The sequence below is a fragment of the Chlorocebus sabaeus genome, chromosome 6 (assembly GCF_047675955.1).
Source record: "Chlorocebus sabaeus isolate Y175 chromosome 6, mChlSab1.0.hap1, whole genome shotgun sequence".
In the NCBI taxonomy this organism is placed as follows: domain Eukaryota; kingdom Metazoa; phylum Chordata; class Mammalia; order Primates; family Cercopithecidae; genus Chlorocebus; species Chlorocebus sabaeus.
The window spans coordinates 57503122-57520812 of NC_132909.1; the positions used below are offsets into that span (position 1 = coordinate 57503122).

Consider the following 17691-nt stretch of genomic DNA (forward strand, 5'->3'; position numbering starts at 1 on the left):
CTTGTTCCAGGTCATACAGCCAGCATGTAGCAAGGATTTGAACCCGGGCCTGGCTGACCTCAGAAGCAGCTGAGCGGGATGGGCTGCAAAAGTCCTCCACCCAACCGGGTCTGGACCCATCGGGGCCCTGAAGGGGGCGTGGCTGGATGCTGTCTGAGGTGGTTCAGGCCTCTTGTCCGTCCTTCCTGGGCCAGGGACCCGGACGACCTTGAAACTGGCTCTGATTGGCTACTGATGACATCATCAGAGATTAGGGCCAAAATGACTGGGCCTCGGTTGGTCTTGGTGCCCACAGCTGGGTCTGTGGGCATTCCCGTGTGTGTGTGTGCATGCCCGTGTGCCTACGAGGGTGGCTTTGATGAGGACGAGAACCCTGTATTTCATTCATACGTGGGTATGTGTGCTCACGCTTGTACATGCTCAAGCTTGCCCTGCGCCCACACGTGTTCACACGTGAGCACTTCCCGTGTGCATGTGGCCCCGCGGGGCTCCCCGTGAGCATGTGTGGGCAGCAGCCAGCCAGGGTGCAGGGGGAGGCCTCGGCTGCCTGATGCTACCGAGAGCACCTAATTAAACGAAAACGTACATCGAGAACCACACTGTGCCCAGTTCCTCGGAGTTTAATTAAAACAACAGTGCGGGAGGCGTGCGCGGGGTCCACAATCAGATGGCAGAGGAGGAGGGAGGCAGGGAGTGGCCCTGGCAGTCCAGATGGTCCCCCGCCAACTGCCAGTGACTGGCCCGGGGTGCCTGGAGCTCAGGGCTGGTGGCAAGGTGGGTGGGGCGGGGACAGGGTATCCGAGGCCCTGGGCCCCAGCAGGAAGGATGAGCTCCCAGCCCAAGCAGGCCGTTCCAGGCAGCTGGAGAGCAGAGAGAAAAAGTGAGGGCTGGGAGCAGTGGCTCACGCCTGTAATTCCAGCACTTTGGGAGGCCAAGGAGGTGGATCACTTGAGGTCAGGAGTTTGAGACCAGTCTGATCAACACGGCGAAACCCTGTATACTAAAAATACAAAAATAAGCCGGGCGTGCTGGTGGGTGCCTGTAGTCCCAGCTACTCAGGAGGCTGAGACAGGAGAATCGCTTGAACCCAGGAGGTGGAGGCTGCAGTGAGCCAAAATCACACCATTGCAATCCAGCCTGGGCAACAAGAGCAAAACTCCGTGTCCAAAAAAAAAAAAAAAAAAAAAAAAAGAGTGTGGATGGATGCAGGGGGCATTTTTCCCAGACTCCCGGGGACCAGGCAGTTGATGGCTTCACAGCTTGTCCTTTGAACACCCTGAGTGCTCAGCGTGGAGGCTGGCACGGGAAAAGAGGAGGCTGTTCCGTCTGTGCCCGGGAAAGGTCAGGGCAAAAATATCTGCTGGGAGGAACAGGGCGGGCCACAGCGGGCTGACTCCACCCCTGCTCCTCCCTCCATCCTCCGGCGGGACGGGCTCCAGGACTCAGACAAATGAAATGAGGGGGTCTCTTGTTAGAAAAGTATTAAGACTTTCCAGACCGCAACAGCAGAGGTTTTATCTTTTCTTTCCCCTCCCCCCGCCCCCATTTTAGAGACAGGGTCTTGCTTTGTCACCCAGACTAGGGTGCAGTGGCATGATCATAGCCCACTGTAGCCTTGAACTCCGGGGCTCAGGGGATCCTCCTGCCTCAGCCTCCTAAGCACCTGGGACTTCAGGCAGGCACCACTACACCTGGCTAAGTTTTACATTTTTTTTTGTAGAGACTCGGACAGTGGGGTATGGGGTCTCTACGTTGCCCAGGCTAGTCTCCAGCTCCTGGGCTCAAGTGATCCTCTTGCTTTGGCCTCCCAAAGTGCTGGGATTACCGGTGTGAGCCATGGCACATGGCCAACAGCAGAGCTTTAAAAAGCACGGGGCCTTTCTTTTTTTTCTTTTGAGATGGAGTCTCCCTCTGTCACCCAGGCAGAAGTGCAGTGGCGCAATCTCAGCTCACTGCAGCCTCCGCCTCCCGGGTTCAAGCAATCCTCCTACCTCAGCCTCCCAAGAATCCGGGAGCTAGAATGACAGGTGCACATCACCATGCCTGGCTAATTTTTGTATTTTTAGTAGATCTGGGGTTTCCCCATGTTGGCCAGGCTGGTCTCAAACTCCTGACCTCAAGTTGTCTACTTGCCTCGGCCTCCGAAAGTGCTGGGATTACAGGCCAAAGCACAGGGCCTTTCTGAGGGAGGGAGCCTGTATGACTCCACAGGTCAGTCGCCTGTGATGCCAGTCTCAGTTTCATGGGACCAGAGTCTGAAATCAAGTACCCCTAGGGCAGCTGTGATACCCCCTTCCCAGGGCTCTAAGCTGGTCATAGCTGGGCTGCCCTGGAGGACACTGGAATAGCCTCATCTTGGGAAGCGACATGCAGGGGTCACCTCCAAGCTAACGGCTGGCAGTGGCTCATATTCATGGTTGGGATGTCTCTGCGGGTGACAGGTATAGCCCACCCACTTGAGAGCTGCAGAAGAGTTGGTAACAAGCATCTTACTAAACCAGAATCTTAATAGTGGTGAACGTAGTAACGGGGAAGTACAATTGACCAAATATGGCATTGTGCTAATCTCTCTCCCCGTCTCACTCACTCCTCTGGTTCACAGAATTACCCCTTGTGGTGAGAACCATTATTAACCGTTTTTTTTTTGTTTTTTTTTTTCTTTTTTCCCCGAGACGGAGTCTTGCCCTGGTCACCCAGACTGGAGTGCAGCAGCGCCAACTCGGCTCGCTGCAACCTCCACCTCCCGGGTTCAAACGATTCCCCTGCCTCAGCTTCCTGAGAAGCTGGGATTACAGGTGCCCACCATCACGTTCAGCTAATTTTTGTATTTTTAGTACAGACAGGGTTTCACCATCTTGGCCAGGCTGGTCTTGAACTCCTGACCTCACGACCCACCTTGGCCTCCCAAAGTGCTGGGATTACAGGCATGAGCCATTGTGCCCAGCCATTTTATTTTTATTCATTCATTCATTCATTTTGAGACAGAGTTTCGCTCTTGTCGCCCAGGTTGGGGTGCAATGGTGTGATCTCAGCTCACTACAACCTCCGCCTCTTGGATTCAAGCGATTCTCCTGCCTCAGCCTCCTGAATAGCTGGGACTACAGGTGCACGTCGCCTTGCCTGGCTAATTTTTGTATTTTTAGTAGAGATGGGGTTTTACCATGTTAGCCAGGCTGGTCTTGAACTCCTGACCTCAGGTGATTCACCTGCCTCAGTCTCCCAAAGTGTTGGGATTACAGGCGTGAGCCCCTGCACCCGGCCTGACTTTAGAGATGAAAAAACTGCAGCTCAGAGAGGTTCATTAACTTGCCCTAGGTCACACAGCAACCAAGTGGCAGCCAGGACTTGAGCTCCACAGGCTGGGCCCAGTGCTAAAACCAAATTGCAACGGAGAAGGCAGCACAGAATGGTTGGGCAAGGGGTTTGTAGGGGGCTGTTTGAAATGATGCTGAACAAGAGTCTGTTCACAAAATTGCTTCTTCATTATAAAATAGCATTATTCAGACAGCCCCCTATAAACTCCTTGCGACTTGTTCCAGAAATGCACTTAGGCTGCATGCAGTGACTCACGCCTATCATCTCAGCATTTTGGGAGGCCGAGGTGGGTGGATCACATGAGGTCAGGAGTTTGAGACCAGCCTGGCCAACACGGTGAACCCCGTCTCTACTAAAAATACAAAAATTAGCCAGGTGTGGTGGCAGGTGCGTGTAATCCCAGCTACTCGGGAGGCTGAGGCAGGAGAATTACTTGTACCTGGGGGGTGGAGGTTGCAGTGAGCTGAGATGGTGCCACTGCACTCCAGCCAGGGCAACAAAGCAAGACTGTCTCAAAAAAAAAAAAAAAGGAATTGCACCTGAACAAGGCCAGCAAGCAGCCCCGCAGGCCCGTGTGAATGTCTGGGGAAGTGGGGCAGCTGTTTTTGCCTACCTAGCATCTGTTCATCCTTTATTTTTTATAGAGATGGGGTCTCACTATGTTGCCCAGTCTGGTCTCACATGTGATCCTCCCACCTCAGCCTCCCAAAGTGCTGGGATTGCAGGTGTGAGCCGCCATGCCCAATCCTGTTTATCCTTATTCCTTTGGCGAAATGACACTCACTCTTGGCTCCAGGGAGGAGTCCAGCCAATCAGAGTGCTTGTTCCTCCTGAGCCACAGTGATTAGTTCTGGGAGGGGCATGGGATCCAAGTTCACTGGGGGTGGGGGAAGTCACACTAAGGATAACATCAATACAGAAGGAAACAAAGCCAAGAGGCAGAGAGTGAACTCAGAAAATTCAATGAGTCCCTGGATCCAGCTGAACCTGAAGCCAGCCACTCCATGGAATTTTAACTCTGCACATCAATTATCTTTCTCACTTGAACCCATCTGAGTTGGATCAGCCTCTTGTCATCAGAAGCACATGATGAAGATTATAAATTAGGATGATTCTAGTCTCTCAATTCCTTCCTTTCTTGCAAAGGCACAATAAATCCCCACCGGTAGGCTCTGGGCCCTGAGAGTGTTACTGGTTCAAGAAGGGAGATCAAGGTCCTCCCAAAAAAACCAAAGTAGGAAAGTTTGGGCTCACTTTCATGTATTCCTTTTTTTTTTTTTTTTTTTTGAGGCGGAGTTTCGCTCTGTCGCCCAGGCTGGAGTGCAGTGGCCGGATCTCAGCTCACTGCAAGCTCCACCTCCCGGGTTCACGCCATTCTCCTGCCTCAGCCTCCCGAGTAGCTGGGACTACAGGCGCCCGCCACCTCGCCCGGCTAGATTTTTGTATTTTTTAGTAGAGACAGGGTTTCACCGGGTTAGCCAGGATGGTCTTGATCTCCTGACCTCGTGATCCGCCCGTCTCGGCCTCCCAAAGTGCTGGGATTACAGGCTTGAGCCACCGCGCCCGGCCAACTTTCATGTATTCCTTTGGTGCTTGTCCCCAAAGCCCAGGGCCCGGTTCATCCTCCGCCCACCCTGGGGAGCCCAATACCTCGGAGGACAGTGAGCTTGGCATGGACTGTAATCTCCCCAACCGAGTTCTGGGCCACACACTCGTACACGTTTTCATCCCGCGGTGTCCTCAGAGGCTGGATCCTCAGCACTGCCCCCGCACTCTCATCAAACTCAATCGTCTGCCGTGGGCAGGGGAAAAAAGGACAGGGTGAGGCTGGCGTCCCCAGGAAGGTTCCTGTCTAGGCTGGGCTGTAGGGGGATGGCAGTCAGCCCCATGATCCTGGGGGTGACTGGGAGAAGAGCTGGAGGCTGAATGTGCATGTGTGTCGGTGTCCAGTATAAATGCTTGGGAGACAGAGACCAGATTTGGGTACATGTAAGAACACGGTGTTGTGTGCATGTGTGACTGTGATGAACGTTTGCAAGCCCATGTGACAGGCATGCAAAGGCGTGTGAAGACATGCGGAATGTGGCAATGTGCATGTGTGATCATGTGCATGTATTCAGAGTTGTAAAGTTCCTTTTGTGTGCACTGGTGCTGTGTACACTGAGCTGTGAAGAAGACTCAGAGAGGGCAGGGCTTTGCTTGAGGCCACACAGCATGGAGCTGGTAGAACAAGTGAGGCGGGCAGGGCCCCAGCTGGAGTCTGCACAGCCACACTTGCCCGGCCACCGACGCCTGGGCTCCACCTGGGGAATGTGTCCACCATGTCTTCTGTGGCTGAGGTGCTGTGGCCCTGCCTTGGGGGAGCGTTGACCCCGGGCTGCCTCTCCCCACCCCAACTCACCTCAAAGCGCTGAGAGTTGACCTTCTTGCCCTTCTTGTTCCAGGTCACTCGTGGTTTGGGGTCGCCCGTGGCTTGACACACGAAAGAGGCCACACCCCCGGACACACCGATCTGGTCCTTGGGTTCTTTGATAAACCTGGGGGGCTCTGGGGATACAGCAGAAAGAAGGGGGGAGCTGATGGGTCCAGGCATCTGGCTAGGATACCACAGAGCTACGAAAACCTGCCCTCCACCCTCTGCCCATAGAAATGCCACGTGGCCAATGGAGAGAGAGGGAGGAAAGCAAGGATGACAATGAACACCCTCCCACCTCATGTGGTACCTGCCATGGCACCCAGGTAGCCACATATCCCCACTTCCACCTGCAACAGCCACACCTGCCCACACGTGGACACAACCTCACCTGGGCACACCTGCTCAGACACACTGCCAATGGGAAAGATGGAAGGGGAGACCCGTGAGATGTGGGGTCCCTAAATTCAGCACCTGAACCCCCCTCCATGGTGACCAGCCAAACCCTGGAGGGCCCTGAAAACACCTGCCAGAAGATAACTTGGTCTAATTCCCTGGTGAGACACGTGAGGAAACTGAGGCACCCAGCATGGGGGTGACCATGGGATATGAAGCCAGAGCCAGCATTCGAACCCAGAGCTCCAGCTTCTTGGGAGGCATCCAGGACATGGGTGGACACAAGGGGTCAGTGCCCACGAGAGTGGTCTGAGCTAGAGGCAGGAGCTCAGAAAGGGTGAGTAATATTTAATATTTAATATTTAACCTCTCCAACAGCATGCAGGGGCAGTGACATCCTGATCTTCATTTTCTTTTTTTTTTTTCTTTCAAAGAGAGTCTCGCACTGCTGCCCAGGCTGGAGCGCAGTGTTGTGATCTCGGCTCACTGCAACCTCTGTCTCCTGGGTTCAAGTGATTCTCCTGCCTCAGCCTCCTGAGTAGCTGGGACTACAGGTGCCCACCACCACGCCTGACTAACTTTTTGTATTTTTAGTAAAGATGGGTTTCACCATGTTAGCTAGGATGGTCTCCATCTCCTGACCTCGTGATCCGCCTGCCTCGACCTCCCAAAGTGCTGGGATTACAGGCATGAGCCACCGTGCCTGGGCTTTTCTATTTTTCTTTTTTTTTTAAGAGATAGGGATTCACTCTGTCACCCAGACTGGAGTGCAGTGGCACGGTCTTGGCTCACTGCAGCCTAGACCTCCCAGGCTCAAGCAATCCTCCCACGTTGGCCTCCCAAGTAGCTGGGACTACAGGTACAGGCCATGACACCTGTAATCCCAGCACTTTGGGAGGCTGAGGCTGGAGGATCACCTGAAGTCAGGAGTTCGAGACCAACCTCACCAACATGGTGAAACCCCATCTCTACTAAAGAAACAAAAATTAGCCAGACATAGTGGTGGGCACCTGTAATTCCAATTGCTTGGCAAGCTGAGGCAAAATAACTGCTTGAACCTTGGAGATGGAGGCTGCAGTGAACCGAGATCATGGTACTGTACTTCAACCTGGGCAACAGAGTGAGACTCCGTCTTATAGAGATGGGGTCTCACTATGTTGCCCAGGCTGGTCTGGAACTCCTGGCCTCAAGTGATCCTCCCACCTTGGCCTCCCAAGTAGCTACGTTGTCCAGCCTGGTCTCAAACTCCTAGCCTTGAACTATCCTCCCACTTCAGCCTCCCAAGTTGCCGGATTTATAGGCGTGAACCACCATACCCGGCTCTGCAATCCCCATTTTATATGGGAGGAAACTGAGACACAAACCAGACAAGGGACTCGCTTTGGCTGGACACGCAGCCAGGTGGTGGCTGAGCTGAACATGCTCCTTTGACCCAGGCTGGCTTTCACACCCACATTCTTCACCCTCCATGACTATCTGATGTATTCATTCAGTCTCCGCAGTAAAGTCTGGAGTAGGAGTGTTTTTTGTGTGTTTGTTTTTGAGATGAAGTCTCGCTCTGTCACCAGGTCAGCAGGCTGGAGTGCAGCGGCGTGATCTCGGCTCAGTGCAATCTCCCCCTCTCAGGTTCAAGAGATTCTCCTGCCTCTACCTCCCGAGTAGCTGGGATTATAGGCACGCACCACCATGCCTGGCTAATTTTTGTATTTTTAGTAGAGATGGGGTTTCACCATGTTGGCCAGGGTAGTCTCGAACTCCTGACCTCAAGTGTTCCACCTACCTTGGCCTCCGAAAGTGCTGGGATTACAGGTGTCAGTCACTGCACCCGGCCTGGAGTATGCGTGTTTTTTTGTTTTTGTTGAGACAGAATCTCGCTGTCGCCTAGGCTGGAGTGCAGTGGCGTGATCTTGGCTCACTGCAAGTTCCACCTCCCAGGTTCACGCCATTCTCCTGCCTCAGCCTCCCGAGTAGCTGGGACTACAGGCGCCCGCCACCTCGCCCGGCTAATGTTTTTTGTATTTTTAGTAGAGATGGGGTTTCACGGTGTTAGCCAGGATGGTCTCGATCTCCTGGCCTTGTGATCCACCTACCTTGGCCTCCCAAAGTGTTGGGATTACAGGCATGAGCCACTGCACCAGGCTGAGTACCCCTGTTTTAACACCCTAGAGTAACCTCAATCAGCTGCACCTGGGACAGGCTACCATATCTGTGGAGAATTCATTAACACTGTTTCCTTTTTATTGACTATTTTTACAGTAACCTTTGCATCTCCCAGAGGGATACTACATTTCCGTTCACAGGAATGTTACAACGTATCCCCTAAGATGAATGGAGCTACTGCTGAGATTTTTTCTTTTTTTTTTTTTTTTGAGACAGAGTCTTGCTCTGCCGCCCAGGCTGGAGTGGAGTGGCATGATCTCCGCTCACTGCAAGCTCCGCCTCCCGGGTTCACACCATTCTCCTGCCTCAACCTCCCAAGTAGCTGGGACTACAGGCGCCCGCCACCATGCCCTGCTAATTTTTTTGTTTTGTTTTGAGGGCTGCAACATACTTACAAGAGTCCTCAGGAAGCAGCCTATATATCCAATAAAAAGGAACTGATCAAGCGAATGCCAGGCTATCGATGCAGCAGCGGAATACTACATAAATACAAAAAGGGGGAAAAGGCCAGGCACGGTGGCTCACGCTTCTAATCCCAGCACTTTGGTAGGTGGGCGGATCACGAGATCAGGAGATCAAGATCATCCTGGCTAACATGGTGAAACCCTGTCTCTACTAAAAATACAAAAAATTAGCCGGGCGTGGTGGCGGGCGCCTGTAGTCCCAGCTACTCAGGAGGCTGAGGCAGGAGAATGGTGTGAACCTGGGAGGCGGAGCTTGCAGTGAGCTGAGATCGCACCACTGCACTCCAGCCCGGGCAACCGAGTGAGACTCCATCTCAAAAAAAAAAAAAAGTGGGGGAAAGCCTCTCTTCCTCGGCACTGCCTATGGAGGTGGCAGTCGTCTCCTCCTTGGCATCATGGCTGCCTCAGACCCCTCATGAAGCCCAAGATCGTCAAAAAGAGAACGAAGCAGTTCATCCGGCACCAGTCAGAACAATATGTCAAAATTAAGCGTAACTGGCGGACACCCAGAGGTACTGACAACAGGGTTCGCAGAAGGTGCAAGGGCCAGATCCTGATGCCCAACACTGGTTATGGGAGCAACAAAAACCAAGAGTACATGCTGCCCTGTGGCTTCCGGAAGTTCCTGGTCCCCAGCGTCAAGGAGCTGGAAGTTCTGCTGGTGTGCAACAAACCTCCCTGTGCTAAGATCGCTCACAGTACTTCCTCCGAGAACCGCAAAGCCATCAAAACCATCACGGAAAGGGCCGCCCAGCTGGCCATCAGAGTCACCCACCCCAATGTCAGGCTGCGCAGTGAAGAAATGAGTAGACAGTTCACGTGCAGGTTTTGTGTTTAAACAAATGTACTGCCAAAAAAAAGGGGGGGGGGATGGGGGGAAGGATGCATTTTTGTTTCAGACAGGGACTCGCTCTGTTGCCCAGGCTGGAGTGCAGTGGCATGAACACAGCTCACTGCAGCCTCAATTTCCCAGGCTCAAGCGATCCTCCCAACTCAGCCTCCTGAGTCACTACGACTACAGTCACGTGCCATCACGCCTGGCTAATTTTTGTACTGAGTTTTGCCATGTTGCCCAGGCTGGTCTCGAACTCCTGTCCTCAAGGGATCCTCTCACATCGGGATGCTTTTTTTTTTTTTTTTTGAGACAGAGTCTCGCTCTGTCGCCCAGGCTGGTGTGCAGTGGTGCCTCCTGGGTTCACGCCATTCTCCTGCCTCAGCCTCCCACATAGCTGGGACTACAGGCGCCCACCACCACACCCGGCTAATTTTTTGTAATTTTTAGTAGAGACAGGGTTTCACCGTGTCAGCCAGGATGGTCTCAATTTCCTGACCTCATGATCCGCCTGCCTCGGCCTCCCAAAGTGCTGGGATTATAGGCGTCAGCTACCGCGCCTGGCCTCGGGATGCTTTTTGATTATTTATTTATTTATTTTTGTGGCAGGGTCTCACTCTGTCACCCAGGCTCAAGTGCAGGGCGCGATCTCGGCTCACTACAACTTCCACCTCCCTGGTTCAAGCAGACTCTTCCGCCTTAGCCACCTGAGTAGCTGGGATTACAGGCGCATATCACGCCCGGCTAAGTTTTGTATTTTTGGTAGAGACAGGGTTTCCCCATGTTGGCCAGGCTCATCTCGAACTCTTGGCCTCAGGTGATCCACCTGCCTCAGCCTCCCAACTTGCTGGGATTACAGGCATGAGCCAACACGCCCGGCCAGGATGCTTTTTAAAATAAACTACTAGGGTAGGAACAAGAAGATGAACTATTAAATGGAGGGGGTGTGTGTAAGCAAGAGGTAATAAAGTATAGCAAATAAAGTATAGTTGCATGATTTTTTAAAATGAAAAAGGGCGGGGTGTGGTGGCTCATGCCTGTAATTCCAGCACTTTGAGAGGCTGAGGCGGGTTCTCTAGATTAGGAGATCAAGACTAGCCTGACCAACATGGTGAAAACCTCATCTCTGCTAAAAATACAAAAATTAGCCAGGCTTGGTGGTGGGTGCCTGTAATCCCAGCTACTCAGGAGGCTGAAGCAGAAGAATCGCTTGAACCCAGAAGGTGGAAGTTGCAGTGAGCTGAGATCGCACCACTGCACTCCAGCCTGGGCGACATACCAAAACTCTGTCTCAAAAAAAAAAAAAAAAAGGAAAAAAGAAAAAAGGGAACGACTGTGTGTATGTGTAGAAACAGTACTGCCTCCAGGGAGCTGAGTGGCTGGACACAGGGACAGAGACTTTCACTTTGGTACCTTTTTGGATTTAGAACTAAAGACAAATTGAAGAAGTTATTTTTATTATTTTAAATTTTTCTTAGTTTTTTTTTTTTTTTTTTTTGCAGAGACAGGGTCTCACGCTCACCCAAGGTTGGATTGCAGTGGTGCAATCATAGCTCACTGCAGCCTCAAACTCCTGGGCTCCAGGGATCCTCAGTCTTCTGGGTAATTGGGACCACAGGCGCTTGCCACCACACGCAGCTAATTTTTAATCTGTTCTAGAGACAGGGTCTCGCTATGTTTCCCAGGCTGGTCTGGAACTCCTGAGCTCAAGCGAACCTCCCATCTCAGTCTCCCAAAGCTCGGGGATTAGCGGTGTGAGCCACCGTGCCCAGCTGAAGTTATTTATTTTTATTTTTACTTTTTTTTTTGAGACAGAGTCTCACTCTGTCGCCCAGGCTGGACTCGCTGTAAGCTCTGCCTCCCGGGTTCATGCCATTCTCCTGCCTCAGCCTCCCGAGTAGCTGGGACTAAAGGCACCTGCCACCATGCCCGGCTAATTTTTTTGTATTTTTCGTAGAAAGGGGGTTTCACCGTGTTAGCCAGGATGGTCTCGATCTCCTGACCTCATGATCTGCCCGCCTCAGCCTCCCAAAGTGCTGGGATTACAGGCGTGAGCCACCACGCCTGGCCTGAAGTTATTTTAAACGATAAAACTGCTTAAGTAGGCCAGGCGTGGTGGCTCATGCCTGTAAGCCCAGCACTTTGGGAGGCCGAGGTGGGTGGATCACAAAGTCAGGAGATCGAGACCATCCTGGCTAGCATGGTGAAACCCTGTCTTTACCAAAAATACAAAAATTAGCCAGGCATGGTGGCGGGCGCCTGTAGTCCCAGCTACTCAGGAGGCTGAGGCCAGAGAATGGCAGGTAAACCCAGCAGGCGGAGCTTGCAGTGAGCCGAGATCGCGCCACTGCACTCCAGCCTGGGCGACAGAGCAAGACTCCGTCTGTTTAAAAAAAAAAAAAAAAAATTGGTTAAATAAAAAAGTGAGCTGATTAAAGAAAAAATGGAGCACAACTTTATTTTAAGTAAAAGTTTGGGGTCTGAGGACAGGCAGAGGTCTAACAACTCAAACTTGAGCAATGCTAGGACTTTGAGCCTCTACCACCAGCTGGAAATGGGTGGAGTGAGTCCAGGGGCCACACAGATTGACCAGAAAAGTTCTGGAAAGTTCCAGCTATTCAGAAGTCCAGAGTCCTTAAGAAGGCCTGAGGTTCCAAGTGTAGGTCCCTGTGGGCCTCAACGCCTACCCATCCATAGCTCAGGCTGGGCTTTAAACAAAAGAGTTCCTGCTCCAGTGGCCTGACCAGCCTAACCTCCCTCACTCAAGGTTCTGTTCCTGTTGATATGACCATATGTGTCTGCTTTGAGCATCTGTCCCAAAAGTCACTAGACCTGGTTGGGCGCAGTGGTTCATGCCTATAATCCCAGCACTTTGGGAGAGGATTGGATTACCTGAGGTCAGGAGTTCAGGACCAGCCTGGCCAACATGATGAAACCCCGTCTCTACTAAAAAATACAAAAATCAGCCGGGCATGGTGGCAGGTGCCTGTAATCCCAGCTACTTGGGAGGCTGAGGCAGGAGAATCGTTTGAACCCAGGAGGCAGAGGTTACAATGAGCTGAGATCATGCCATTGCATTCCAGCGTGGGTGACAAAAGCAAAACTCCATCTCAAAAAAAAAAAAAAAAGTCACTAGAACCACCATGTACAGGAATGCACGACCTCCCTTAACCCTTTTTTTTTTTTGAGATGGAGTCTCGCTCTGCTGCCCAGGCTGGAATGCAGTGGCGCAATCTTGGCTCACTGCAACCTCCGCCTCCCGGGTTCAAGCAATTCTCCTGCCTCAGCCTCTAGAGTAGCTGGGATTACAGGTGCCCACCACCACGCCCGGCTGATTTTAGTATTTTTAGTAGAGACGGGGTTTCAGCATGTTGGCCAGGCTGGTCTCCAACTCCTGACCTCAAATGATCCACCCACCTCGGTCTCCCAAAGTGCTGGAATTGCAGATGTGAGGTGCTGCGCCTGGCCCCTCAACTCTTATTTATCCCTCTGATGAAGCAACAGCCAGTCCCACTGTACAGATTCAGGAATGTTAATGGGTTCGCAGAGCTCAGAGCTCAGAAGCTGGGCGTGGTAGCTCACGCCTGTAATCCCAGCAGTTTGGGAGGCCAAAGCGGGAGGATCACCTGAGGTTGGGAGTTCGAGACCAGCTTGAAAAACATGGTGAAACCCCATCTCTACTAAAAATACAAAAATTAGCCCAGGATGGTGGCAGGCACCTGTAATCTCAGCTACCTGGGAGGCTGAGGCAGGAGAATTGCTTGAATCTGGGAGACAGAGGTTGCAGTGAGCTGAGATCACACCATTGCACTCCAGGGTGGGTGACAGGGCAAGACTCTGTCTCAAAACACAAACCACCACAAAAAAATATCACAGAGCTCAGAAAAAACAACACTGGAATGTGAACCCGGGTTTCTGCCTCCAAGCCGACATCTTACTCTCCTTCCACATCCAGACCTTGAGCCTGATTAGGGCAGATGTTTTGCTCCACATTGAGCCTGGGCCTGCCCCCTCCTTCTGGCCTCAGGAATGGTGACCCGGGGCCATGAGTCCTCAGCCAAGGACATGAGGAAAAGTCACTGTGGCTGGGTCAAGAATGTTACTTCTGGTAAAAACTCTCCCTCTGGAGCTGCTGGAAGGAAGGGCAGAAGCGGGCTGCGGGTAGAGACGCATCCAGCTGCCTGTCTGACCTAGAGCCCGAACACACCCCTTGCCCCCTCCACTCCAGCGAGCAAGACCAGGCGGGTGCCACAATCAGCCACTGTCTGTGTTGTTCCTTCCTCCCGGGGTCCCTTCCTCCTCCTCTCGTCTGGCAGCTTCAACCTCAGCTCGGCCAGCACCTCCCCGGGGAGCTTCCTTGGGTTACTGCAGGCCCGGTCAGGAGTCCCTTATGCCACCGCAGCCTGGGCGTCCCCAGAACACTGGGCTGAAATACCTGCTTGTGTGGTTCTCAGCAGAAAGGCCAAGGGACAGCCTCAGTTCCCTGGGACCTCAGACTTCCTCTCGGTGTCTGGTGAGCCTTGAGAAAACGGAGCTCCCAACATCACTGCCTGCTCTCAGATTTGGAGGGGTTCTACCTCTCGGAAGTACCCCCACCCCTGCAGATCAAACACCCTCTCCGTCTTCTCCAGGCAGCTTTGGGATCCGAGCCAGCCTGGAAGAGCTGTCTCTGCCCACTGCGTTCCCCGTCAGAAAATGTCTCGCGGATGCTTGGAATCTCTCCTTTGGACAAAGCTTCCCCACCTTTTTCTCAGCAAAGGGGCAGACACGCAGGAAGGACACCTTCGGGGCTTGAGGGGTCCGCACCTGCAGCTCGAGAGGCACAAAGACACGCCATGTGCTAAGTTTTATGCCTGTGGCCAGGAGGAGCAAAACTGAGGCTCAGAAAGGTGAACAGGCCGGGCGCGGTGGCTCACACCTATAATCCCGGCACTTTGGGAGGCTGAGGCGGGAAGATCACCTGAGGTCAGGAGTTCAAGACCAGCCTGGCCAACACAGCAAAACCCCACCTCTACCAAAAATACAAAAATTAGCTAGGCATGGTGGTGCGCGCCTGTAATCCCAGCTACTCGGAGGCTGAGGCAGGAGAATCGCTTGAACCCGGGAGGCAGAGGCTGCAGTGGGAGCCGAGATCGTGCCACTGCACTCCAGCCTGGGCGACAGAACAAGACTTCATCTCAAAAAAAAGAAAAAAAAAAAAAAAAAAAAAGAGAAGGGTCACACATGTGATGGGCAGAGAAAGGATTCCAACCCAGGCCTGTCTGGCTCCACTGCCCTGAAAATAACGCAGGCTGGATACATGGGCTTGTGGGTCTTTATTGACCACAAGTACCGTGGATGTCCCTGTTTCTTAGACGAAGAGACAGAAGTTCAGGTGGTCCTGTCAGTATCAAAAAAGCTGGGAAGGGAACCCGGCTGTCTCTGGAGGCAACGGGCCTGAGCCTCCCGCTCCGTGGCCTGGCTTGGCGCCATCTCTGTTTTTCCATTTCAGATTCTGCAGACAAGAATTCAGTGCCAGAGCTGGCGACCCACCCACCCTGTCCCCTCCAGCCCTGCCCGGGGCCAGCCCCACGGCATCCTGGGAAGGCCCCACTGGACCTGAAGTGGTTTCTAGAGCAGAAATTGTTCCCTTCTGCCTGGAATCCCAGCACTTTTGCCTGGAATCCCGGCACTCTGGGAGGCCGAGGTGGGCAGATCACCTGAGGTCAGGAGTTCAAGACCAGCCTGGCCAATGTGGTGAAACTCCATCTCTACTAAAAATACAAAAATGAGCTGGGCATGGTGGTAGGTGCCAGTAATTCCAGCTCCTCGGGAGACTGAGGCACGAGAATCGCTTGAACCTGGGAGGTGGAGGTTGCAGTGAGCCGAGATTGCACCACTGCACTCCAGCCTGGACAACAGAGCGAGACTCCATTTCAAAAAAAAAAACAAAAGAAAAGAAAAACTGAAAGGGGTCAGTACTGAAGGCCAGACATCCCCAATGCAGGGGAGAGAGGCCAGGAAGACTCAGGCCCTGGAGGCGGCCGGACAGATCACGGCGCAGCTATACCTGGCTTCTGGTCCCTGAGGGAGTATGGTCATGGGGAACTTGGCCTGTGGGACCAGGCAGCTCAGGTTCAAATGGCCACTTCTGGTCGGGCACAGTGGCTCACGCTTGTAATCCCAGCACTTTGGGAGGCTGAGTTGGGAGGATCGCTTAAATCTAGGAGTTTGAGACCAGCCTGGGCAACACAGTAAAAACTCCGTGTCTGTAAGAAATCTAAAAAATTAGCCAGGCCAGGCACTGGGGCTCAGGCCTGTAATCCCAGTATTTTAGGAGGCTGGGGTGGAGGACTGCTTAAGCCCATGAGTATGAGACTGGTTCGGGCAACATAGTAAGAACTCTATCTCTACAAGAAATTTAAAAAATTAGCCAGGCCGGCCGGGCTCAGTGGCTCATGCCTGTAATCCCAGCACTTTGGGAGGCCGAGGCAGGAGGATCATGATGAGGTCAGGAGATTGAGACCACCCTGGCTAACATGGTGAAACCCCATCTCTACTAAAAATACAAAAAATTAGCCAGGCGTGGTGGTGCGCACCTGTGATCCCAGCTACTCGGGAGGCTGAGGCAGGAGAATCGCTTGAACCCGGGAGGCAGAGGTTGCAGTGAGCCGAGATTGTGCCACTGCACTCCAGCCTGGGGAACAAGAGCAAGACTCCATCTCATAAATACATAAAAAATACATATATATATAAAAATAAAAGCCAGGCCAGGCACAGAGGCTCATGCCTATAATCCCAGCACTTTGGGAGGCCAAGGCGCTTCAGCCCATCAATTTTCTTTTTTTTTTGGAGACAAGGTCTGAATCTGTTGCCCAGGCTGGAGTGCAGTGGTGCAATCAGTTTCCGTAGCTGTATGACGGGGATGCTGATAATCGCATTCACCTCATCAGGGTGTGCTGGCTGATCTGAACGTATAGTGGCATTTACTAAAAAACAGCATGAAGCTGGATGCCATGGCTGGCTCACACCTGTAATTCTAGCACTTTGGAAGGCCAAGGCAGGTGGATTGCTTGAGCTCAGGAGTTCAAGACCAGCCTGGGCAACACAGTGAAACCGCATCTCTACAAAAAATTTTAAAAATTAGCCGGGCATGATAGTCCACGCCTGTAGTCTCAGCTGCTTGGGAGGCTGAGGTGGGAGGATCGCTTCAGCCTGAGAAGTGGAGGTTGCTGAGATCCTGCCACTGCCCTCCAGCCTGGGTGACAGAGTGAAACCCCATGTCAAAAAGAAGAAACAACAATAAAAAAAAGCAGCACGAAAATAAGAAGAAGCACAAATGAATGAGTCAGGGGTGTATGTCTCCAGTTTGTTCACCAGCAATAACACTTATGCTTGTGGGAACACAGGATTGCTGGCCTGCTATGTGCCCTGCTATGTGCCCAGCTATGCGCCCAGCAGCAGGCAGGGGCTTATGACATGTCCACGTCACAGGAATGCTGGATGTGCATAATGATATGAGCCCTGTGGCGGTGGGTAAGGGAGGCTGAGCCACTAGCCCGAGGTTGTGCAGCAGGTTAGCAGCAGAGCCAGGATTCAAACCCAGCCTGACTATAGAACCCAGTCTCTTTCCCTACTCCCCTGATCCCCTATGTCCTCATGGGCCTGAGTGATGCCTTCTCCAGGTCCTTCATGGTGGGGTGAGTCTTGGCATTGGGCCCCAAATGGACCCTCATCCTCTTCACATTATAGCCAGAAATGCTGCCTTGCCCATCTCTAAACTATACCAACCTCTTTCATCTCCAGGCCTTCCCGGGTGCTGTCATCCTGACGAGGAATAGCTTTTCTATTGGCGAACTCCTATACACTCACAAAACCCCAGTCCCAATGCCCTTTCTCCCAAGAAGCCTCCCCTGGCTCCGCCTGAGACAGTTTGTCTGTGTGTGTGTCTGCCACCAGGTGTAGCTACTGCCCACAGCAAGGAAAGGTGAACTCTGTGGCTCACTAAGGAGTGACCTCAAATAAGTCCTTGCCTCTTTTGAGCCTTGTTTTCCTTCACTGGAAAACATGGAAGGTAACAGAACTGGCACACTGGGTTTTGTCAGGCTCAAGGGAGAGGAAGCAGGTAAAAT

At 52.6% G+C, this 17691-nt stretch overlaps 2 protein-coding genes across 3 annotated transcripts in view; one reads left to right on the forward strand and one right to left on the reverse strand.

Moving 5' to 3' along the window:
• PTPRS (protein tyrosine phosphatase receptor type S) overlaps window positions 1-17691 on the reverse strand; it is a 136457-nt gene that overhangs the window by 63067 nt on the left and 55699 nt on the right. For both annotated transcript variants that reach the window (XM_073017078.1, XM_037994384.2), the window contains exons 3-4: window positions 5717-5862; window positions 4966-5107 (exon numbers count right to left, since the gene is read on the reverse strand). In XM_073017078.1, coding sequence (XP_072873179.1) covers window positions 4966-5107; window positions 5717-5862 — 288 coding nt within the window. The remainder of the gene's footprint in view (window positions 1-4965; window positions 5108-5716; window positions 5863-17691) is intronic.
• LOC119622469 (large ribosomal subunit protein eL32-like) lies at window positions 6318-9684 on the forward strand. The gene is made up of 2 exons (XM_073017211.1): window positions 6318-6431; window positions 9080-9684. Exons 1-2 carry the CDS (start codon window positions 6318-6320, stop codon window positions 9584-9586), a joined length of 621 nt encoding a protein of 206 aa, XP_072873312.1. The 3' UTR covers window positions 9587-9684.